We start from the raw sequence: 25,239 nt of genomic DNA, 5'->3' as shown, positions 1-25,239 counted from the left end.
TTCTTTGGAGAGGCTGGATAGCAAGATGGAAGAAAGATATGAAAGAGGTTGCAGCTAGGGGCAGAAGGGACGCTGCAAAGAGCCTTTAGTAATGCCTACAGTACACCCCGGGAGGTGCAATGACACTACCCACACGCCCCCACCCCGCGCCTCCCACTGGGTTCTAGTCTTAAAGATATTCAGGTCACGTGAAAACATCTGAGAGCGAATGATAATACTATTATCATTTGTGTGTGTGTGTATATATATTATATATAATATAATATATAGATATATATATATATATATATATATATATATATATATATATATATATCCCTCTTTAAGAGGCTTCGTCTTGGCTGCCTATTGCCTTACGCAACAGCCATTTTACTTGCAGACTCATTTCTGGCCAGAAGCTTGAAGACTATTTGTCCTCGGAATGAATGAGACCACTGAACTGATTAACAGCTCTTCTAGGGCTGGTCCGAAGGATTACATATTTTTACGTGGCTAGGAACCAACTGGTCACCAAGCAACGGGACCTACAGCTTATTGTGGGATCCGAACCACATAATATCGAGAAATGAATTTCTAAATTCCTCTGATACCGCGTTGGCCGAGCCGAGAATATGAATGAAAGCGAAAGCATCATGAGTGCACCCCACAATAACATACCATACCCAACATTACGAGCAGGACTTAAAAGCATTACGTAGATCTTCGCGAAAAATAACGTTTGGCAAGACTCACGACTCGGACATTGCGCAGCCACGATAATAAATGGTATGATCTGAGCTGCTGATCCCGGACATCTCGGCAAATCGTATTGACCTTTGCTGCAACATACTGTACATCTGGGACACCATTTCACACATTCGACTTTCTCTCTCTCTCTCTCTCTCTCGAATTAGAGAAGAAGAAGAAGAAGAAGAAGAAGAAGAAGAAGAAGAAGAAGAAGATGATGATGATGAAGAAGAAGAAGACTCGAAAATCTCTTTTTTTTTTTTATTAATTAATCGATAACCCAGCAGCCATGGCAAGAGACCAGGGTGAAACTGTTTTGCTGTGAATAAGAGATAAGAGTCAAGATCTGTTCGAACTAGTTTTAATGCAGCCTCTTCGATAACCATTAGCCTCTATTGCATAGACATCGAAACCTAGGAATTAAAATCAACGATCTCTCCGACAATGTAGGGGATGGGGTTGTTGTTTAAGTGATTAAAGACCTACTATGGCCGGTATTCCCCAGGGCGGAGTTCTACGACCTTTGTTAACCTTAGTCTTTACCAACAGCACAGGAACTAGCTTTGAGAACAAGATGGCTTCCAATGCAAATGGCGTTGCTTTCGAATGCAATTATACACTTCTTCGAAGCCGAAATCAAGTAGCTGTAGACTGAGCAGTGATTTGTGGAGTGGGTCAGCAGCTGCTGTTGCCAAAGAGGCTCAAGGCCAGACTCTAGCAACGCCCCCAAGATATTTTTAGTAGTCGGTTTCAAACCATCTTCCCAAACTGCAAGTTCTTGAACGTTGGCAACGCCAAATAATTATGATACATTACATTAACCCCTGGTGTTTCCTTCAACGCTAGCTTTTTTCTAACTTGAAAATTGCAATAAAATTTTGCTAAATCAGGCATCGTCCACGAGTTTTCCTATACTAATAAAATACACGGTATTAACTCCACACACAATTGACCTTGTATCCTACCAATAGCAGAACACTGGTCTCAAGGTTGGAAGTCTGCAGTCTCCTCCCACGATCTTTATCTTCCAGATAAATTCCTCTGTTAATTTTTTTTTAATAATTGTCAGATGATATCCTAGAGCAAATCTTTCACAAACATAATTCAGCAAGGCACTGGATATTGCCTAGTGCGACTGTGCCATCAATTTCAGTGCCAGGTGTTGCTCGTTTAGCAGAGCGCCAGCACTGACGGTCTTTCCTGGTGCCAAGATATCAAGCTGCCCGAGAACAGAGGTCTTTCGTTCCTTTTACCTCAAGGCTATGGAGGAAGACGTCGTCCCAGGTTATGAATGATGGAACCCCGAGGAGTATGAAAGAGTGTGGATTCCTCATCAAGAAGGAACGTAGAATTTCAGCGTGAGAGGAAAATTAGTTAGACTATGAAACAATTGTCAGAAGAAGGTTAAGGAAAGTAAGATGGAAGAAAGAATATGAAAATAGGTACAGTAAAAGGAATAAAAGGGGTCGCAGCTAGGGGCCGAAAGGACGCTGCAAAGAACCAGAAGAAATGTCTACAGTGCACCTTGAGGCGCGCTGACAGTACTACCTCCCTAAGGGAGCTTTCCTCGTCAATAATGCAGATGTCTTTATTTCTCAAACTATGGGGGCTCTCTTTATGTGTGCTTTTTTTTCTGCGTTGTTCCCTCAAAACCAATCAATACTATATAGGTATTACACCTTGTCCTAGTGCAACGCATGCATCAGATGTAATGAGTGGAGCTAGCTTAATTCACCTTGAAATGCTCAAATGTATCAAAGAAAAGCACAAACAAATAATTACATAAATAAGAGCGAATAAAATCTCGCACAGATCGAACTTGCTCAACCGACAAAAACACGGGAACGCTCACTGTGCGGGGGCGGGAGAAAGAGAGAGACGAGATTAGCCTTTGTGTAAATGAATAATTGATCTCTCTCTCTCTCTCTCTCTCTCTCTCTCTCTCTCTCTCTCTCTCAACGTGAGTAAATTTATCACAAGGAGAGCAATCACTGGCCGTTCGAAAAACCGTGACTCGCGCTATGTTTGTTACGGATGGTGGGTGGGTGGGTGGTAGGGTAAGTAATGGGTGGTGGTGGTGGGAGTTGACCTATACTATACCTCCTCACTTTGGCAGACCTCAATAAACATGGCAAGATGACTAATCACATCACCTGGAGCTCATCGTCATCATCATCATGACGTGCTTTTTTTATCTCTCTCTCTCTCTCTCTCTCTCTCTCTCTCTCTCTCTCTCTCTCTCTCTCTCTCTCTCTTAAAGATGAAAGACCGAACAACAATTTTTTTGCAGTCTTTTAATCGAAGGTTCTCTTTGATTTACATATGAGTACATTTTAAATTCTAAAGTAGGTTAAAGAAAAACTTCCAGTACTACTATTGTGAATATAGTTTGAATTACTACCTTTTCTCGCGGGCGTATAAATACCACACGAGTATAAACAAATGTATTTAAAAAAAAAACGACATAACTCAAACTGTATTCAAAAAAATGACAGAGAAAATATATAAAGCTAATAACCCGGCTGCAGGAGAGGTGCAAAAAACACAAGAACCGTCAAAACCAGGCGCTAAAGGTAGTAGTCGTTAAATCAATCTTTATTTAGGAAAATAGTGTCATCGCACCAGAGAGAGACTCATTAGTTAATAAGTAGGACAATGGACCGAAAGAAGAGAGAGAGAAAAAAAGAGGACTGTAACTGCAAAACGGGAAGTGTCGAAACCTCCTCCTCCTCCTCCTCCTCCTCCTCCTCCTCCTCTGACCTTTCACCTTCAGAAGAGGCAGAGCAGCAAAACCACCGCAAAATATGAATCTCCCGGGATACTGGGGCTCTGGAAACAAGTCTCTGGTTGGAGCCCATCGACCTCCGATAATCTGTCGTCTCAAGCTCAGGGCGGGGTCCTCACTTCCGGCTCTTGCACAGGGGTAGTTATAGAACCCACGATGGTTATGGAGTTATCTATCCTACATCTCACAGATACAATGGCGTTGCCTCTACTGGTACATTCACCCAGGACCTACTTAGTGGTCCTGCAGTCATTACATCACTGGTCTTACGATGGAGAGAGAGAGAGAGAGAGAGAGAGAGAGAGAGAAGAGAGAGAGAGAGAGAGAAAAGCTTGGCAAAGTTGCCTTTGGCATTGGTGGAAAGCTTACCCTTGACAACTTTATCCTCCGTATGCGGCATTCTTAAGAATGGAACATTCAAAATAAAGAGCATACTGCCTTGCACAGATCAGAATAAAAAAACTTTATCTGACCTCCAGCTTACCTGGTGTGCATGTACGATTTTTCCCTCGCACATAAGTTGTAAACATTATATTCTTAACGTAAATTAAAATGAGGTAAATCTATGGTAAAATAGATCCTTGTTTCGCCAACCAAAATTTAAATAAATATGTTGTATTTTACTGGAAATAATTTTTCTGTACTATCTAACATGCACAATATTTATTATTTACATTTTTATTCTAATAAATAAATCATAAATGTCCTATCCTAAAATTCCTGAATATTTTACTCGACGCGAAACACTTTTTTCAGATCTTTTTAGGCTTTCCTATTCCCCAAACAACAACAACAACAAAGTAGTTTGTAGGCTTACTCTCCGAGTAAGAGAAAAAGTAGAACCTTACCAGAAATTGAATTAGTTCTACTCGCCTCTTCACAGAGGTAAATGAAAGCTATTTCATACCCAAGGAAGAAAACGGAAAAAAATCAACCCACTGCGAAGAGAAGGAGACCTTCGAGTACTGATGTATTTATTAATTGACTGCAGGAGACAAATGCTATAAACTGATATGCTATTTTGAAAATATATTACTTTCGCAAAAAATCTAAAAACAGGAACTCGAGGAAAACTGGAAACATTTTTACGATTAGTAGTGGAAACCTAGACAAAATGAAGTAGATGTGACTAATAAATAATGCTGAATCTCAGGCAACTAACCTAGAGTGAGGAATATATAGCTCCTGAAGATGCCCAAGACGAAGCCACGCCACTGTAGTGTACTTAATCAATATGATTGATTAGCAGGAAAAATAATATAATATATATATATATATATATATATATATATATATATATATATATATATATATATAGATATATATATAACAGCATACAGCAGGGTCCAACAAACATATCTAAAAGGCCATTATTTATTCATAAGAGATGTTTCGTACATTTTCTATGTGCATCTCAATCTGCAAGAATAACATACAATTCGTTAAACTTTACACATCTTCGCCTGGAATCCTTACATACATATATATATATATATATTATATATATATATATATATATATATATATATATATATATAATATATCTATATCTATCTATCTATCTATCTATCTATTAATATATCTATATAATATACAAAAATAATAATATATATATATATATATAGATATATAATATATTATAATATATAATATTATAAATATACCTATATATTATATATATAATATATAATATAATATATTATATATATTATATAATATATTTATATATTATAGCATGACTTTCAACAACCGATTAGAATTCCAAGAAATGGGAGGGGAAAGTTCACGTCGACCAAATATACGAAAACATGGAACGAACCAACCAAGACACTGCCACTCCACAAAAAGTTGGTCTCTCTGACTGAACGTTTGCTACACTGACCCATGTATCCGAAGGAAGTCTCAATATCTTTCCGATAAAATGCGAGTGTCCATTCGGCCTGCGACCTGCTATTCAGCGACGTCGTAGACTGCGCGTTTCCTCTCTGGAGGGGCGATGCCTTTGCACGCCACGCCGCGCCGTTGTAGAGATCGGAATAGGCGGTGTCGCAAACAGCGGGAACTTTTCAATGACCCAAAACTCATTAAGAAGATTAGGAATGTCCGCCGACGCCGGTGGCGGCACACTCTTGCAAGCAGGGGAAACTTGGCGAAAACTATGTAGATTTACTTTCTCAGTCACTTGCTCCCATGAACTGAAGATAAAACCGAGAGACAAACTTCGTGGATACAGAGGAAGACGGATTATTTTATTCATCACAGACCTTAGAACAATATTAATATACGCAACATTTGGTCCAAAATACAACAAATCCAAATACAGAGCTATACATCAAAACGTCCAATGCTTGAGTAATACTAATACAGTGTAAAAATATCAAAGTTAAGAATATAGAATTTAGGCCAAAGGCCAAGCGCTGGGAACTATAAGGTCATTCAACGCTGAAAGGGAAATCGACAGTAAGAAGGTTTGAAAGATGTGTGACAGGAGGAAAGCCTCGTAGCTGCACTACGTAACATTGTCAGAGAAAGTACAGTAAAAAGAATGAAAGAGGTTAGAGCTATAGGCCGAAGGCACGATGCAAAGACCCTTAAGTAATGCCTACAGTGTACCATGTCAGGTGCGCTGACGACACTACCCCACTATGGTATAAAAAATATTGAAGAAAACAATAATTTAACCATGACATCCGCTAATAAAACGACTCATAAGATGAAAATATGAAATATCGAAATCTAACACTGCTACCATCCTTATTCTTAGGTGCTACGAATATCAGTTACCATAAATACCCCAGAGGAAGCTAAAAGAAAAGAAAAACACGCACACGCGAATTCAACAAATAAAGCTATGCATTAAGACCGTACAATCCATTATTCCTCCATTGCACGTCAAACTCCTCACTTCTAAAGCTACGGTAGTTGTCAAATGTCGATTTTTGGCGCTTGTTCAGTGGCAGTCATAGCCGTTCTGATCTGTACAACAAATTTCGTGAATCTGATATCAAATTAATCTAACTAATACATAACGTTCAAGAAATTTTTTCATGATAACTACTTGTGAATGATGCTACGATCCTCCTGTCGTCATGGCGACTTTAGCCTACTCTCGCAAGTACGCACCGTCGGTTCCAACCTACTGATAAGAACCCGGCCACAGTTATGACAGAATGCATGAGACAAACGCAAGCCCGAACTCTGCATCCAAGGCAAAAGGATAGAGGAGGAGGAGGATGACCTCCTGATGACATTATCCTTGGCGCGTCCGCTGGACAAGCGGCAATACCTACCTCCCTACCAGCGGCGGTGGGGGAGGGCGTGTGAAAGGGCATAGGTTAGCAATATATAGATTCATTCCTTTATTGTTACTCTCGAAGCATCGCTCAAAATATGTGATGAATGAAACTCGTGAAATATCTGGAGTGAATGTCAAAGTTCGGTGAAATATGCTTCAACACCCACAAAGGCCACTATCTTTCATAATTGAACACATCCTGTGTGTGTGTGTGTGTGTGTGTGTGTGTGTGTGTGTGTGTGTGTGTGTGTGTTCAGTCTGTTGAACGAACGGCAGGACTAACTTAAAACTTAATCCATTCCTGCTTGTAACATCAAATAACCTGTAAATTAACACATGCAAAATGAAATGAGATTCCTGTTACTTACTTTGGAAGTAAATGCTTCTGAAAATCACTGATGACAACAACGAGGACTGGTCACCAAAATCTGGTAAGACAGCAAATTTGGTCCTAAAAATATAAGGTTATTAAATCATTGGTGATAGTTAAGGTCTTTGAAAAAAAATTGCAGGTGGCCCACACACAAACAAACGCTTTCCATTTACAGAGCATAACCAAATTAACGGCGACACATAAATCGAGCTAGAAATCACACTTTAAATAGGACACGAAACCCCAAAAAATGAAAAATAAAAGACTTCAAAGGGAAACGCAGCAAATGCATGATGCAAACAGAAATAACAAACAAAAAGCAAAGTATTTATATAAACAGGAACAAAAAAACAATTCTGATCAAAGCTGTTGGAAGAGGGGAAAAATTGAAGCTGGGCTTGTTACCCTGGAACCTTTGAGTAACCTTTTGTACGCAATGTGAATAGACTTCGGAAATGTTAAAGGACTAACAAGAAAAAACCAGTTACGAGAGCAATGAACCTCAAGTGCTATGGAGACCGAATGTTCTGGAATGGCATCGATTCTGTCAATAAGATATGATAGATAGATAGAATATACAATTTAGGCCGAAGGCTAAGCCCTGGGACCTATGAGGTAATTCAACGCTGAATGGAAAATTGAGGGTAAGAGGTTTAAAGGTGTAACAGGAGGAAAACATCGTAGTTGCACTACGAAATATTGTAAGAGGAGGGTGGCAAATAAGATGGACGAGAGAATATGAATGGAGGTACAATAAAAGGAATGAAAAGGGTTACAGCTAGGTGCCGAAGGGACGCTGCAAAGAACCTCAAGTAATGCTTACAGTGCACCACGTGAGGCACTAACCCCCTAAGAAGAATAAGACATGACATCAGTGGCACTCAAACCATACGATATGGAAGAAAGTGACACAGTCACACGTTCATAGATTTACCATTTTATTTCTAAAAGTGTCCTGTTTAAGGTCAGGTGTTTGTCAAATGAATTAAATTGCTTATTATCGTCTGGACGGGATTATGTTGCATATCATCGAAAACGATGCCATCATTGCCACTTTTCTCAGGGTTTTCCTCCTACGGGACATCTATGGCCTCCTAGTTTCGCGATGTGGAAACACCCATGATGTGGCGCTGTCCTCTGTCAGAGGCCTCTTGTTCCCTTCACTGGCAGGCAGGGGATGGAACAATCTTATTAACAGGACAGTTATAGAAATTGGCCGCCTTCAATCTAAAAGAGGCTACGGCTGACCGTAAGGGCGAACCTTATTCAACTTACTGTTTAGCTGTTGTTTATTTATTTTTATATATTAACCACACTTCTATTTTGTCCATGTTTTAATCGTTTTCGTCAACGGATATTCTGTCGCGGGGATGAATTGAAGCGTAGCAATACTACTATTTTATTACTATATAATATGACGCCTATTCATATGCAACAAGCCCATAGGGAACATTGACTTGAAATTCAAGCTTCCAAAGAAAATAGTGTTCACTAGAAAGAGTAAGAGGAAGTAAAAGGAAATAAAGAAAGAAGACATCCAACTCAATTAAAAAAATAAATTGATAAATATATAAAAATTCATTAAAATTCACGCGAATAGTATCATGGTAGTAATGCACATTCACTGTATATTGGTGCTGCTGTTCAGCGAATGTGGTTGCTCTCGGTAGATAAACGGGATCAGGGATCAATAATTGTGAAAGAGGAATACCAATAAAACATGGATCTGAACACTTGAATGAAGGAGTTCTCATATCCAAATAGTGAGTGTTCAGTCAAATCAAATTACTAAAGCGTTTATTAAACTATATATATATATGTGTGTGTGTATATATATATATAATATATATATATATATATATATATATATATATATATATATATATATATATATATTATAGACCCCGAAAGGAGAAGTCCCAACAGAGCAGCTAATCTGGCACCGACTCGAACACGAAATTTCCAAAAATAATTTGAAGCACAGGTAGGTGAGAACGGGACGGAAGGCGCGTTAGAAAGGTGACAACCGAAAGGACTTTCCCTCTCCTGGAGGAACCTCCCATCCTACAATCAAGAGGCCTTTAAGGTCACTCGCTGCCTCTCCACAAATGGGATCTTTGGCTCAATGACCTTCCTGCCTTTTCGACGTCATTGCATCGCGATGAAATCCGAGAAAGGAAAGTCAGCGTTATCATGACATTTTCTCTCTCTCTCTCTCTCTCTCCGGATTAAACACCATCATCACGGGTACGTCGGTGAATGTGTGACTAAGTATGACCACACTCACATGACCAAGGCGAACCCGATATATCGATATACCCGACGCACCAAGGCTGACTTTGTCGACTGCCGTGGGTGCCCTCGTCCTCTTCCATTATATAATGGTTTGCTGTTCATCTCTTATTGCAAAGGTAACACAATAAATAAGAATAAATTACTTCAAGATGAGCGATATTATCATTTAAACTTACCTTTATTCAGACGACAAAGCGATTAGGAATACGGGCTAAACGTAACGACTCAATAATAATAATAATAATAATAATAATAATAATAATAATAATAATAATATAATAATAATAATATAATAATAATAATAATAATAATAATAATAAATATGCTGAAAGAAGACCATCATTAAAACAAGTTTTATTGAAAATAAGGGCCATTTCAGCCGCGTTTATTTGGTATAGAAGTTTCTCTATTCTTCTTAATACTGACTTTTCTTCTGTTCTCAAATTGGCTATTAAAACGCCAAAAATGTGATATTTGTCAAATTGAATATTTTTATATAATATATTCAATTTGCCAAATACCACGTTTTTTACTTTAATCCCCAATGTGGCGTTTTAACAGCCACTTTGAAAACAGAATAAGAAAAATAGAAAAACTTCTAAACAAAATAAACGCGGCTTAAATAGCCATTATTTTCAATACAACTGTATTAATGAAGGTCTTTCTCCAGCAAATAATAATAATAATAATAATAATAATAATAATAATAATAATAATAATAATAATAATAATAATAATAATAATAACCTTAAATAAAGTACTACGACGAATGAGACTGCTATACTGACGCATCGCATATTATCTGAATAAAATGAACAAGATCGTGCCTCGCACATCATCATCCAATAAGACAACGCCATTAATTAAGCAAGGCCTACATACGACGATGTACAACAAACAGTCCTTCAAGATGTACAAAAATTAGTCCCTCAAGATGTACAATAAACAGTCCCTCAAGATGTACAACAATTAGTCCCTCAAGATGTACAATAAACAGTCCCTCAAAATGTACAACCAACGGTCCCTCAAGATGATCGTCGTCAAATTTCAGTCGAAGGCGATTTCACAAACTGGAGCGAAATGTTGTTGTGCAGTTCTGAGAAAATGTCAAAGAAACCCAAGAAACGGCAGGCAAAAGTTGTGGCGGCAGTAATGGGCAACCTGACTCATAACAAGCGCATTGCTGGTGGCACAATGGCAACAACAGCTGTGACACGAAAGCAAACTTTTCAGCAACAGCGGCAAGCTTCCCGTGGGGAAGCATTTCACAAACGCGGCCCTCCGCGGTGTCTTTCTTCATTAGTCGGTTACCGAGCCGACCTCACTGTTTTGTCGACAGGTAACCAGGTGCAAAAACGTGACGTAAACTCTGGTCAAAAGTATCATACCAAGAACTCGTAGCAGTTATATTCCGCCACTAGTTGTGTCACGTAGCCATCCGATTCACCACCGATCAGCATACAAAGCGCCAGCCAAAATTGTCTTCATCAAGGTCGTCAAGAGAATAACCAACGTACATACGGCCTTTTCGTTTTTCTATCATTTAAAAACCAGAAATCCGGATTCTAAAAGCATACTTCGGATGCAACAGATCAAATAAAACCAGGCGTCGTAGTTCCAGTTTAAATGATAAAGGGGAGCAAAAACATCAATAAAAGTGTAACGATGTCAAGCTATCAAGTGATCAGATCAATGTGTCAGAACAAGACGCTTATTCAATTCTGATCCGCTGGCGCCTTCAGCAATGATCGTTTCGTGTTCATCCACTAACTCGAAAGGCTTGTGGATCTTCTCTTATACAAACTCATCGGTAGACACTGCTCGGAAAACATCATCTGATTTCCCCGAGTTTTTGCTGGCGTTTCGTGGTGGTTTCATCTTTTTGGGACCGAATTGCACAGCCTTACTGGTCGCTATTGGCTATTTATTTATTTTCAACATAACAGCAACAATCTTACATGTATTGCACCTCTTTTAGTATTTAATCTTTTATCATGATGACTGACATGTCAGATAAACATTTTTATCGCAGTACAAGGAACAACTAAAATTACATGATAAAGCATTACAAGGTGTGGAGTTTAAAAGTCCCGTTAAAAGTGCTTACCACGTGGGACTTGCTTACCACTTAACATTATCAGCAAGTTAATTCTCCGCACTTAACTTTAGCTTTGCGCACACGCAAGTGGCAATTCTGACTTTCATCAAATACAAATTCCGCAGAACTGACACCTCTGTTTTAAAGATATTAATTTGGCATTTTTGACAATATGTTCTTCCAGCGATCACACGAAGTCACGCTATAGTAGATTCACATCGACCGCGCATTTGATGGCTAGGCCAGTCCCTTACGACGCTACTGATTGGCAGCTGATGAGCCAATCACAGGGCTGGAAACTCTCAGTCTCTCGAGAGAGTTCACATAAGTAGGATGTATGTTCTTCCTCTTCTGAGGGATACTTTTGACAGACTTATCCCTCAGGAGAGGTGGAACATAGATCTTACCCATGTGAACTCTCTCGAGAGACTGAGAGCTTCCAGCCCTGTGATTGGCTTATCAACAGCCAATCGGGAGCGTCGTAAGGGACTGGCCTAGACATCAAATGCACGGTTGATGTGAATCAACTATAGTAGTTTTTATTACCCAAAGCGGGTCTGCTAGAGGATTTGAAGAGGGCACCCAGCTTACACTGTTTCTGTGTATTCACCCACTTTTAACATCCGGGTTTAGCTAGCAACTTCGGAACATTTTGAGGGGTACCTTTGTTCTCATAACAATTTCATATCCTCATCCGATCCCTAAAGCCACCATCATACAGCTTCAACTCCTGCCATGAGAACAGTATGAAGAAAGAAATGAGTTCCTAACTCAACTTTCTAAACCAAATCATTTCTCATTTTTCATTATCGGCATTCTGCAAGGCGAGATCCAACGACCCTGTAATCTACAAGATATGAATAACCCATCCTATATGGATAGTCATTTATTTTCTTCCGTAACCCTTTAACATCCACTGTGGTTGCTGGCACATCACGTTCTCTTTACCCAGTTCTAGAGTTGTTCGGGGTATTGTTTTCACCCGACCTCTCTTCCATTCATAAGCTACTGCTATCTAATTCGAAAATCTACCGTATGTGTGATCAGTTCAAGGGCTTCCACAGTGTCCACAAAAACAATAAGATAAAAGCTTGCCTATTTTTTGCAAACTTTCTCCTCGGAAAGCTTCACTGTGACAAACCATTTATCTGACCAGCAAAATAAATGTTTTCTCAGGAGAAAATCTAACAATAGAACACTTTTCTACAAGTAGATTTATGCAACACAGAAAATTAAGTCAAATGACATGGAAACACAACACACTGACTGATTATCATTTCCCACACACCGCTTACCAGTCTTCCTACTGAATCCTAAAAACAGGAAGCATATACTGGCTCTATTTTTTTATAGAACTACCTGATAAATCTTAGATTTCATTATGCTTATGTGTTTATGAACAGAAATAGACAAGGAAGCAAAACCAGGGCCGAAAAATCACTGAGGTAAAACCAACAAAAATATTGACTATGGATGGGACATGGCAGCATCCATACTCGCGGTGGTCACAGGATCTCTCCCGAAGTATAAAGCATCAAAACCTTATGCCAGAACTGTCACGGTCCTCGTAAAATCATTTTTCGGCGTCATAAAGAAAGACGTAAACCTTCTCCTTTATCCACTTACTTAATGACTATTTTTGAGAGCGCAAGGAGCCTCGAGTCAATGTCAGACGTACAACACCAGATTAGAAAAAAAAAAAAAGAGAGAGAGAGAAGTCGAATCGATATTGTCGGGACACTTCTGCGTCTCTCCTACGTGTCCTCCCATATATGCTGGCCTCCCTTATAAAGGTCGTCGCCTCATTCTTGGCATTCACTCTGTCACTTGCTCATTTACATCACAATTCTTGGTGACGTGTCGGTCGCATGACTCGAGACTTTCGTTCGAATCCTAACAAACAAATAAATCGATTAACTCAAACTGAATTTACACACACACACACACACATAAACTTACAAGACTGATTCTGCAGGTCTGTCGGATCAAAGGAGAACTCTTGTTTTTCGCTCTTTGACGTGAGGAAGCGAAACATATGCCTCCAGTAAATGGCGCTTTTTGCCTCGTTCCATATGAATGACTTTAGCATTTGGAATAATAATAATAATTATACTAGGGAGGTGTCCCAACCGTTGGATCAACTCCGGCTTTGTCTCTCCTTCCCAGATGAAAAGTGGTGTTCAAAATTGTACACGAAAATGGTGTCAATTCCTGAACACTGAAACCTTGCGGTTTTCCCGTTAGTAAAAATGTTACGTTGACATACACTTCAAGTTTCAAATAAATAAAGCTTTTTACCACACACAAACACAACGCATCTCTCTCTCTCTCTCTCTCTCTCTTACACTGTGAGAAAATAGGGGGGTGGAAGATATCAGGAGCCTGGAGGAGGGTAGGAATTATTAATCGTGCGGGTTTGGGGGAAGAAGGGGTTAAGAGGTCAGTGCAACAACCCCCTAACCCCAGGGAAGGTCCCCGAGCCTTGGTAATAAATGCATCGGCATGCTCCTCACGATCTTGTCCCCCTCTTGCACCTCCTCCTCCTCCCCCTTCCCATCTCTTCCATCCTTTCCTCCATCTCTCCCGACCAGAATTATTCTACCTACTACCATCGCCTCTATCACCGGACTACCTTCCTCACGGCACGAAAATCAGTGAGTAGCAGCCGGAATTTTAAATCTTGAAGGCCTTCGGACTTTCTCATCTAGTTTCTTATCATTTCTAGGGCCAAATTTCTTTTTCAATTTCTTATCTTTTTTTTTTCGCCACGGCGTTGCGAATGCTTCCGAGGTTTTTCAGCTTAATCTGAGGGAGATTACAAATGAATCTTCCACCGATCTCTGTTTTCGTAACGAAGAAAAAACTTGAAAAGAAAGGACTAGAAGGTCATCTGCGCCCTCAAGTTTCATGAAACGGAAGATGGTACGGGAGCGTTTAATCACAGTCACGACTTGGATTGTTTCAAATGAATGGAATGCGATCTTCCTGCAAAAAAAGAACCGTCTAACTATCCGAATGTCTGGGTTCCCGCAAGTCCTGCAGCAGGAGATAGATGTTGATTCTGAGTGCATCGCTGTCATCATTCCGCGAAGAAAAATGGACAGTTTAGCTCGGACAGCTCCTCGGTAAGCTATACCCGTGAGAACCTCGCAAAGAAAATGCAACGTAAGACCCCCACGCCTCCCACTCTCTTCACACTGTGAGCGAATACATTCGACAGACACCGCATCGCTCGGGACAAGGAGCTTAAGCTTCGTGATTCTCTCTCTCTCTCTCTCTCTCTCTCTCTCTCTCTCTCTCTCTCTCTCAAGAGTGGATGCGATGCTGAAAGTAACAGATACGATCTTATTCTGCTTGCTATAGTAGATTACCATCAACCGTGCATTTGAAGTCTAGGCCAGTCCCTTACGGCGCTCCTGATTGGCTGTTGATAAGCCAGTGACAGGACTGGAAACTCTAAGTCTCTCGAGAGAGTTCACATAGGGAAGGGTGTATGTTCCACCTCTCCTGAAAGACGTATACCTCAGGAGAGGTGGAACATAGATCCTACCCATATGAACTCTCTCGAGACTGAGTGTTTCCATCCCTGTGATTGGCTTATCAACAGCCAAACAGGAGCGTCGCAAGGGACTGGCCTAAATATCAAATGCACGGTTGATATAAATCTACTATATTATGCATTCCTACTTGATAAGAATCCAAGGAATTTCCTTCCATTCCGCGATTTTTTCGTTCTGCTTTTGGTGGGACTGTTACTGCTTTAAAGCTGCTACGTCAGCCAAGACCTGAGTGGTATATGTAAATACCAAAACACACACAATTAATATATATATATATATATATATATATATATATATATATTATATATTGTGTATGTTTGTATATTTACGGCTTAGTTCGCCAACGGTCAGGTACAGCTCATGATCAGGTAAGTAAATACTAGTTGAATGTACTAGGTTATTTTAAATTCGTGAGTTTCCATTACATATTTAATCCTGGTGCCTGAATTAGAGTCTCTCTCTCTCTCTCTCTCTCTCTCTCTCTCTCTCTCTCTCTCTCTCTCTCTCTCTCTCTCTCTCTCGTTTCTAACATGAGCTGCACATTTTCGTCAGTTTTTCACAGCCAACAGGTCATCCAAGGCGTAAAAGTCGCCGTGTAATTGAAAAAGTATCGCTTTTTGCTTAATATCTGAATGAAATGAAGTATGTAAGACTTGAATAAGTTTCTGTATGTATGTATATATATATATATATATATATATATTATATATAATATATATATATATATATATATATATATATATATATAATATATATATATATATACACACACACAAGAAACTCATTCAAGTCTTACATACATTTTTTCACTCAGAGGTTAAGCACAGAGCGATACTTTTTCAATTATGTGCGGGCTGAGACCTGTTAGAAAAGAGACAGAGAGAGAGAGAGAGAGAGAGAGAGAGAGAGAGAGAGAGAGAGAGAGAGAGAGAGAGAGAATCTAATTCAGGCGCCAAAATGAAATACCTAATGGAAATTCACGAATTAGAATTAACCTAAATTCAACTAGTCTATACTTACTTACCTGATCATGACCTGTACCTGGCCATGGGGCAACTCAGCCACCCCCGGAATTCTCAAAGGACCGGACACTCGCCCGAAAAAATCACGAGCACCACAATTTCGAAACAGGCGGCCACACGCCTTTCGTAAACTGATTGCAGATTAGCCTTTGCTCGTGCAAACGCTTGGCAAAGATTGCCCAACCACTTTCTACAAAGCATGCAAGGTCAGGGTATTTTGTAGACTTTAAAAAATAATTCAGTGTATGAATGAGCATGAAGAAATATAAGCTTGGCTGAGTAGAAAACACTTGAATGATACAGAGTGGAAAAATACAGATGTTAAACTAGGCTTAGGTCAGTCTAATTATCATCAGCATACTCTACGGTCCGAAATAAGATGTTCAGAGCAAAACACGTCTTGCTTCTCTTCAGAAATCCTAGAATCTTATCCAGAATCTCACTATTTTCGATGTACATTAAATGATGATCGCACTGTTTTCTTTTAAAATACAAGAACATTCATCAGACGCCGAGACAAGCGAAATATGATACATCGGCAAAACCCATAATGTACTGAGAAACTGAGAGGAAGCACGCAAGAAGAACACTATGAATTCTTGGCCTTCCTAAACAGTGCCTTCCCGCGTACTACACGTCGTCATTTCGCTATTTAACTTCTAAAACTTCCAGCTAACAATAAGCTCCTTCTTGGGGGTTTTGAAGAGCGGACCTGCACACACTTTTCAGAGGTTCAAAGTCAGATGGCTGTTCTTAACTATGCCTAATGAGGCATCTTCTAACTTACCATTTGCAAACTCGGCCAACCCTCCTCTCTCTGAGCTCTGTTTCATTCCGTTATTTTCGTGTGTGTGTGTGTGTACGCAATTGTGTATCAATGTACATGAATTAGGGTAAATAAAAAGTAAGTTGGAACACACGAAAGCAAAGTTAACCGTAAATTAAGTCTTCCAACTACACTGAGAGAATGGCCTCGATTACTTGGATGACATTTGTTCGTTAGGCTAATCTGCAGATGTTCCTGATGCTTCTATTTTCATCCATCCTCTCATCGGTAAGTGACAAGGAGTTATCACAACACGCACACACACACACACGTACATACATGCGCACACACGCGCGTGCGCACACACACGCACATTATATATATATATATATATATATATATATATATATATATATATTTATATACACCTCTCTCACTGTACACACAAAATATTAACAATAAGTATACCGAAGGGAACACCCTTAATTACTTAATTCATAAAAAAGACATATAGTTCTTTTTCTTACCTAAAGAGGTATTTAAAAAAAAATGTGGGGGGGGGGGGGGGTGGCGGGGGTGTGTATGTAGGGAGGCTCTTTGTTCCCATGATCAGCCAAGTCACAAGGAAGATCAAAGCGATTACTGCGTGGTCACTCTCCCTCCGGAGACGAGAGGGCAAAAGCGAGAGTGATCAGCAACACCTCTTCAATGACTCCGGCGCTGCCGTGGGAATCTCAAGTCTTGAAATCAGTGCCAAGAAGACAACTACTGAAATGAGATACAAGCGTAAACAAGGTAACAAAAAATGCGCAATCGAGTTTTCTGTTCAGCGTATAATCAAGGCCACCGACAATAGATGATATAGACCGACCTTTCGGTGGTCTCGGTATAATGCTGTATGAGCCGGCTGTGGTGGTCTGTCTTGTAGCGCTGCCAGGAGCACGACCATGGCTAACTTTAACCTTGAATAAAATAAAAACTACCGAAGCTAGAGGGCTGAAATTTGGTATGTTTGATGATTGGAGGGTAGATGATTAACTTTTCAATTTGCAGCCCTCTAGCCTCAGTAGTTTATAAGATCTGTGGGTGGACAGAAAAAGTGTGAACGGACAGACAAGCCGTCTCATCAGCTTTCTTTTACAGACAATTAAAATTGAACTCGCACTGATTTAAGGATTTTTTAGCAGAAACCAATTATTTTAACAAGTCCCTCATAGAACACGGGACACGTCCAGGTTTTTAAAGAGAACGAGAGCAATAGTTTCCCATCGCCAATTCAGCATGTTGAAGTGTTGCCTTAAATCGTGTTCACATTTAGAACTTCGCAACAAACGACATTTTCAGTTGAGGTACTAGAAAGGCAAACGATCAGTGAGACGTCATAATGGGGAAAATGTAGCTCAACATTTTCGATGCTTGCTTTGCGTTCTTGCAGAGCACAATTCCTCTCCTTTTCGACTTCAACCCGGCACACGGCAAGCGCACAAAGCCACTTCTGAGGTTTCACGTTCGGTTTGATGGAAAACTTACAACGTCGGTACTTTCGGCAATGAAACGACGCTCGAGAAAAACGCCAAGCAACTTCGCTAACGTTTAATAAAGGCCGGATGATGTTGTTGATGATGATGATGATGATAATATGAGGCCCTGGTCGATTGGAAGTTGCCCAAGTTGCAAAGCTTTGAGTCGAACGGGAGGGGGAGGCTAAAGGACAAGAGGAGAAGGGGGAGGAGGAGCAGGAGGAGGAGGAGCAGGACGAAGGGCATGTTACCAAAAGGAGCCAGTAACCGGGTCGAGGTTAGTTCCCTGCATAGCCAGAGGGTTATGCTCTCATAACAAAGAGCACAACAAATCGAAACCAGTTTCAGAGATGACAGGAAATAACATTATCTATATATATATATATATATATATATATATCTATATATATATATATATAATATTTATATATATTAACTACCAAACTACAAACTAAGTCTCTCTCTCTCTCTCTCTCTCTCTCTCTCTCTCTCTCTCTCTCTCTCCACACACACACATTATATATATATATATATATATATATATATATATATATATATATATATATAGAGAGAGAGAGAGAGAGAGAGAGAGAGAGAGAGAGAGAGAGAGACTTGTCGTACGTCTAACAGCACAGGATATTTATTTGTCTTACAAAAAAACAGTGACACATGTACGAAAAACATGTGCTCTCTTGGTTTTAAACGTCACCCACTAGACAGATGTTCACAGCAAAGAAATGCCTCTCGGGAAACAGTTTTCCATCAGGGTCACTGAAAGGAATCCACAATGTACAGAGAACTATCCTTCATGAACAAGGATTTAGGTAACGCCAAGCAATGCCTTGTGTCTTGAAATGTCCCGAACACTGATTAGGATCAAAACTAAGTCATCGTCTTCCCTCATTTTCATTCCAGTCACAGAAGAAAATCTGTCACTGGTTAGGTGGGGCAAACGATCCCAATCAGGATGTATGCTAGTATTGCACAAGCCCCCCCTTTTTTTTTTTTTTTGTTTTTTTTTTTTTTTTTGCGCCTCGCCCCTACGTTAGGTTGGGTTAAGTCGGGTTACTCTAAATAATAGTAACCGACAGTAAATTGTGTGGGAAACATAAAGAGATTATTTTCAAGAAGATTGTATGGTTAGTTTTAGATATGACGTCCCGCTTTTTTCAGGGAAGGTTTCGGTACTCTGTTACAGTTAGGGAATATGCTTCCGGGGAAACGTCGGTGATATTCATAGCTCTAGTCATGAAGGAAAACAACTAAAAAATTCGCCAGTTTCTCCGGCGCAATCGCGTTTTCTGTAAAACGTATAATGCTGTATGAAATTCTCAGCCACGGTCCGGTGGTGGCCTGTGTTGTTGGCAAGATCCTGGCTAAGCTTATGCTCAAATAGTATAAAAACTATTGAGGCTAGAAGGCTGCAATTTGGTATGTTTGATGACTGGAAGGTGAATGATCAACATACCAATTTGCAGCCCCTCTAGCCTCAGTCATTTGAAAGATCTGAGGCCGGACAGAAAAAGTGAGGAAAGACTGACAAAGCCATTCAATAGTTGTTGTTTTTTTTCTGTTTCTCACAGAAAATTAAAAGAAGTCTTGTTAAAGCACAAATCTGTGAACAACACGGCTGAACGCACGGAATTTCCTGGTAATTATACAAATTTACAGAATATGAAATCAATAAATGCAGCAGTGTATAAGATTCGTAGTCAGGTTATGAATGGAGCAACTACACGTAAAAAAAGATATTAAAAGCCTCCACATAATTTTGGAAAATAAAGAAAACCAGTGCAGCTGAGGCGATGCATCAACCGTGGGATGCAATCAAGCCACTGAACAGCCAGTTGCAACAAACTGCAAACCAACATTATGTAGGTCATAATAATGAGAAAATTATCGTCCTCCATAGTCATAGTACAATTATACGCAAACTTCATGAATAAATGATGAGTTAATAAACATAACTGCCCAAATTGAAGACTAAATTACTGCAATTATATGTTAACCTGGAGAATGCTCTGTAGTTTTCTTAGGCAATGCCAAGTGGAAACATTTCAAAATAGTTTGCTTAGTCAAGACAACCTACAACACTACCACCATCGACACCAACAGCAAAAACAACAACGCCTACAACAATGAAAGTAACCACAGAAACGAGCAGTTCACACTTCTGACTAAAAGAGAAAGTAAAGAAATAATGGGCATTAGCCATGAGAACGAGGCAAGTTGAGAGGACGAGAAAAAGTAAATATCCAGACACTGTTACTACATGGGAGAACAAAGTCAGTCGAGAAATAAAAAAAAATAAAAACAATAAAAACAAACCAAGCTCACAACTTCAAACAACAAAGAGAGGAAAAGCAGACGGGTACCTTGACTCTGACTGCGCCCCCTGGCCACAAATAGCCCCCAGTAATTGGGCGCTGACGAGAGGACAGCAACGTACAGCAGTAATTATGTAAGTACGAGGGCCCAGAGACCCTGTCTATGCAAATAAGGGCGATCTGTCAGCTCCAACAGTGTAATGTGACCATCTTATCGACAGACGCTAACAGAAGGGTTTCGTCAGAACAAAAATGGTGATTTATGGTGAACTTCATGAGTGCCTCGGATGAATCGTACTAGCCTTGGCCTTACATTCGCTACTGAGAGTTGGCTCGGTGAAAGAAAGGTGATTTCTAGTTGTGAGAAAATATTCAGATATACATCGCAAGTGACCTCAAGTTCCAAATGTTACGAAAATGGGGTCAATGTAGCTCTAATGAAATTTCTTCTTACTACAGCCTTGGGATCATAGTGCACTCTACATCGGTGAAAAATAGGGACTCACTTGACGCAGAAAAGAATAGACATTTCTCTTAAGTAAGAAAGACAAGAGACCCCACGGCGAACCAGAGAAAATAAAAATTGAATAAAGAAGCAGCAGGTCGTGGATGTGTGAGTGTGTGCGTATGTGTGTGTGCGCATAAACCAACCGGCCGATTCACTGATTAAGGATAATTGAGCACTAACTGAGGTTGAATCGGTGTAGGATTGTGGGAGTCTGTGGAGAGTTCCTGAAGCAAAGTTTCTCTCTCTCTCTCTCTCTCTCTCTCTCTCTCTCTCAACACTTCGTCCCATCCTGAAGGAAGGATAAAGTAAATCGCATGTGGGAAACTTATGTCAATTTTTTTCGTCCCTGGAAGGTGTTTGCTGTTTTCAAGAATCTGACAGCACCGATGAACGAAGAAGAAACACAGGAGCTCCCTCAGAGAAAATAATTTTTTCCTACTGTGGAAGCAACCAACAACGAAGCAAATATTACGATGTAGTTTTAAACGGGGCTGTGGCCACTCGAGAGGAACAATCTAGTCGGATTTTGTTTGTAACTGTAATCAAAAATTACTTATATTGCAGAATGATGACAAGGGCTCTTAAAACGGATTTACTTCTAGTTTGTGTGAGACAGCGATGAGAGCTGAAGCAAAGGAATTTTTTAAGTCGTCTTTGGATGTTGTAGCAACTCGAGGAGGGGGAGGAGGAGAAGATGATGATGCCACTTGCTTCCAAAGGCAAGGTGACCCACGATCACGGGAGCGTAATTAGACTGAATGAAAGCAGTTACAGTGCGCGGGAATGTAACTGCGCGGGAATGTTAAAAAGAAAAAAAATCACGACTCATGGCCCAGTTCATGTGGGAGAGCAAACTCCCAAAAGTGAATAGAAGTGAATCAAGGGCAATTAGGGAGGTTTATGGCACACAAGCCGGTCTGATCAAGGGAAGCTTACTTCGTTATCGTACTTTTTTTTCTTAGACTTCTCGAATCCATAAAGAACAATAAGAACACGTCATATATCACCACGATAATACACTTATATAAATTCCGTCATATATTCATTCCAATCTTCTGTAATGAGTGGATTCATTCAGTGCCAAGCGGAAAGTTACAACCAATGCTGAAGGAGGGCACTGAAAGAAATCCAGTTTTTAAAAACTGCTTATCGCTGCCCATACAGAACGACGATCAAGAATTTCTTTGCCTGCATAACTTACTGACGAAACAACTAAATAACAGATAACACTATGACTCCTAATAAAGAAATTTCAGCTCCTTTCACTTGAGCTGATCTAAGTCTTACAATCAATGGATCTATCTTTCCTCTTTACAAGCAAATTTCATAGACAACGCTCGCACACAATTTTAAAAAGTGAGGCATGGATATGATGACCAATTGTATACAACCATACCGAGTTATTTGCAAAGTCAACATTTACCATGAAATAACACAGGAAATGAAACTAGACTGACGAAATCAGACTGATCGAAGCCCAACGGGAATGCCTAGGGCGTCCAGAAAAGACCGATGGAAATTTTCATTAAAAAAGAAAAGGAAAAAAAAAATTCTGGCAAACACTCATTATAATGGAATCAATTTTCATAAGCTGTCAGAGACAAACCGCTCAGTCCTCCTTTATCTTCTCTCTTGCTTTAACGGCTTTTTGATTTTGTTTGGCAGCAGCGCGTGGCCTTTTGTTGTTGCCTTTTATGCAGGAACAATATATAATCTTGAAAACACCTGATTTGCAGTGTTAGTAAACAACCCATTTTTCTTTAAATGTCCAGACCATTGATTGGATTAAAGCTGCTGTCATGATAAATCATCTCCCCTGCGAAAGGCTTCGCAATGATCCCTCATTAGAGATTCAAATCACGTTCTGTATTGGCCTTTATGCCACTCTTGCTGAAAACACTTTTCTAAAAATATGATGGGTTTTTATTTTTCTTTGTAGCAGACTTGCGCAGCAACATTCGAATCTGAAGTTTGCGCAATCTTGCGTTCGAGATACTTGCACGAGGCATCATTGGAGGTTTATCTCACACTCAAGTTTGACTTCGGCGAATTGTTCTAGTCAAAGACTTAGCCAGCCTCAGTTGGGCGAGGGTGCAACATTTGAGTTGAAGCTCTGAGAGGAAAATCGACGCTGTCTTGGAATCTCTGCGCTGCAGCGTTTCAGCTGGACAGTTAGCTGTCAGAATTAACGTCGAGTCACTATTGCGAGTCAGAATGATATTCATTAATAAATATCAAGGTTTAAAGTTTGAGATTTGGAGTTTTTGATTGCGCCTTTACTGAAGTCTGCCCAGAGTTTGGACGTAATCTCGTTTTATGAAGCCACTCTAAACAAACATACATACATACATACACGACGCGCACTCGCAACGGCAGGCAACAACACTCTAGACCAGTGGTTCCCAAACTGGGAGGAAATTTCCCCCGGATGGGGGGGGGGGGGGAATTTGAAGCTACCAGGGGGGAAATAATTACACTACCTACTAACTGATAAAATCTCACTAATTTAATTCTAAAGTAGAAGAGCAAACAAAAGTCCTTTTATTTGTTACTAACCGCTCCCTATCCAATTTACTTTGTGACTATGTTTATCAGTATATTTGTACATTTGAAAAATAAATTAGTAAACAGTCACAGCGTGTTTTAACTACTCTTTCCCTCATACACATGAAGGGGGAAATCTGAATGGTTGAACTGGGTGCAGGGGGAAATGACAGAAAGAAAAAAGTTCGGGAACCACTGCTCTAGACAATCAAGAGAGAACTGAATTAAAAACTTATGTCCATACACAATCTCAATCGGGTGTCTCGTTGATTTAAGTGGTATTCTGGCTTGATCGCGGCCCTATATATTTTCCAACGTCGAAGGTCTCTATTTGAAATTTTCTGAGTTATTCCAGACCCCTCGTCCAGAGAAGAAATCACATTTATTATCCATGACAAATAAGATATGCATCGTGATGAAAACAAATAGACTGAGAGAACTTTCCTGAACCAGGTGCACTAGAACTCAGCTCAAGGTGTGTGGCAAAATACTGTGAGCAGACCATTCAGTGGTTCCTGCTGGGTACTTTTGTTTAGCCATCATGATCCATATCATATTGCCTACGCCAAAATATCATCTTCGAAACTGGTAAGTTATTCAAAGCCAAAGACAAAAGAAGAAGACTATTGCTACTTACTGCCACTAAAAAATGTATATATAAATCCATGGAACAGAGTTACACAAGAACTCTCCTGAAATACTATAAAGCGATACATTCACAACTTTTTTTCTGGACAGAAGTTTCGTTCCTTCACCAACCTTGGCTCTTTGAGTGTATCTCATTTCGAAGAAAAGTTAGAAAAATGGAATTAATCCGAGTACTAGTCACTCCACACCACATATGTTACATGGAATGTAGAATTTTGGCCAAAGGCCAAGCACTGGGACCTACGAGGTATGAGGTCATTCAGCGCTAAAATGGAATTTGAGAGTGGAAAGTCTTTAAAGGTGCAACGGGAGGAAAACCTCGCAGTTGCACTATGAAACGAATGTTAGGAAAGGCAGGTAAGTAAGATGGAAGAAAGAGAATATGAACGGAGGTATTGTAAAAGGGAATATAACTTCCATGCTTTGTGACCTAACTTAGTTTAGGGGTGAGAGCAGAATGCAGGGATTCGAAGCGGTGTACTTTAAATATGGTTGCAGCAACTTCACAGTAAGAGCGAACCAGATTTACTTCCTGTAAAATCTTCTTTCATGTAAATCTTCTTTCAACTATTTAAAGGAAAACTGCCATTCAAAAGTTAAAACGCCAGATGAAGCAAAGACTAAATTTTAAAGCCAGGCGCAAGACGGAAGCGTTATTGAAATCGGACGAGAGAGAGAGAGAGAGAGAGAGAGAGAGAGAGAGAGAGAGTATAACCAGCCGCTGCTCTTAAGGGCACGAAGCTTGTTAGCCCTTCATATCTACGGCAGCCAA

General features: G+C 39.9%; 1 protein-coding gene across 2 annotated transcripts in view; it reads left to right on the top strand.

Annotated features, from left to right (window-relative positions):
- LOC135221907 (ras-related protein Rap-1) overlaps positions 1–25,239 on the top strand; it is a 104,204-nt gene that overhangs the window by 13,092 nt on the left and 65,873 nt on the right. Inside the window, exon 1 of one of the 2 annotated variants that reach the window (XM_064259905.1) lies at positions 14,209–14,226. The exons of the other annotated variant lie outside the window; for it this stretch is intronic. Coding sequence (XP_064115975.1) covers position 14,226 — 1 coding nt within the window. The 5' untranslated portion in view covers positions 14,209–14,225. Of the gene's footprint in view, positions 1–14,208; positions 14,227–25,239 lie in introns of those variants that run through there. 2 annotated transcript variants of the gene reach the window in all.

This window comes from Macrobrachium nipponense, chromosome 3, assembly GCF_015104395.2.
Source record: "Macrobrachium nipponense isolate FS-2020 chromosome 3, ASM1510439v2, whole genome shotgun sequence".
Taxonomy (NCBI): Eukaryota; Metazoa; Arthropoda; class Malacostraca; order Decapoda; family Palaemonidae; genus Macrobrachium; species Macrobrachium nipponense.
Note: the sequence above shows the minus strand (reverse complement) of the source record. Positions and strands in the feature narration are given on the sequence as shown.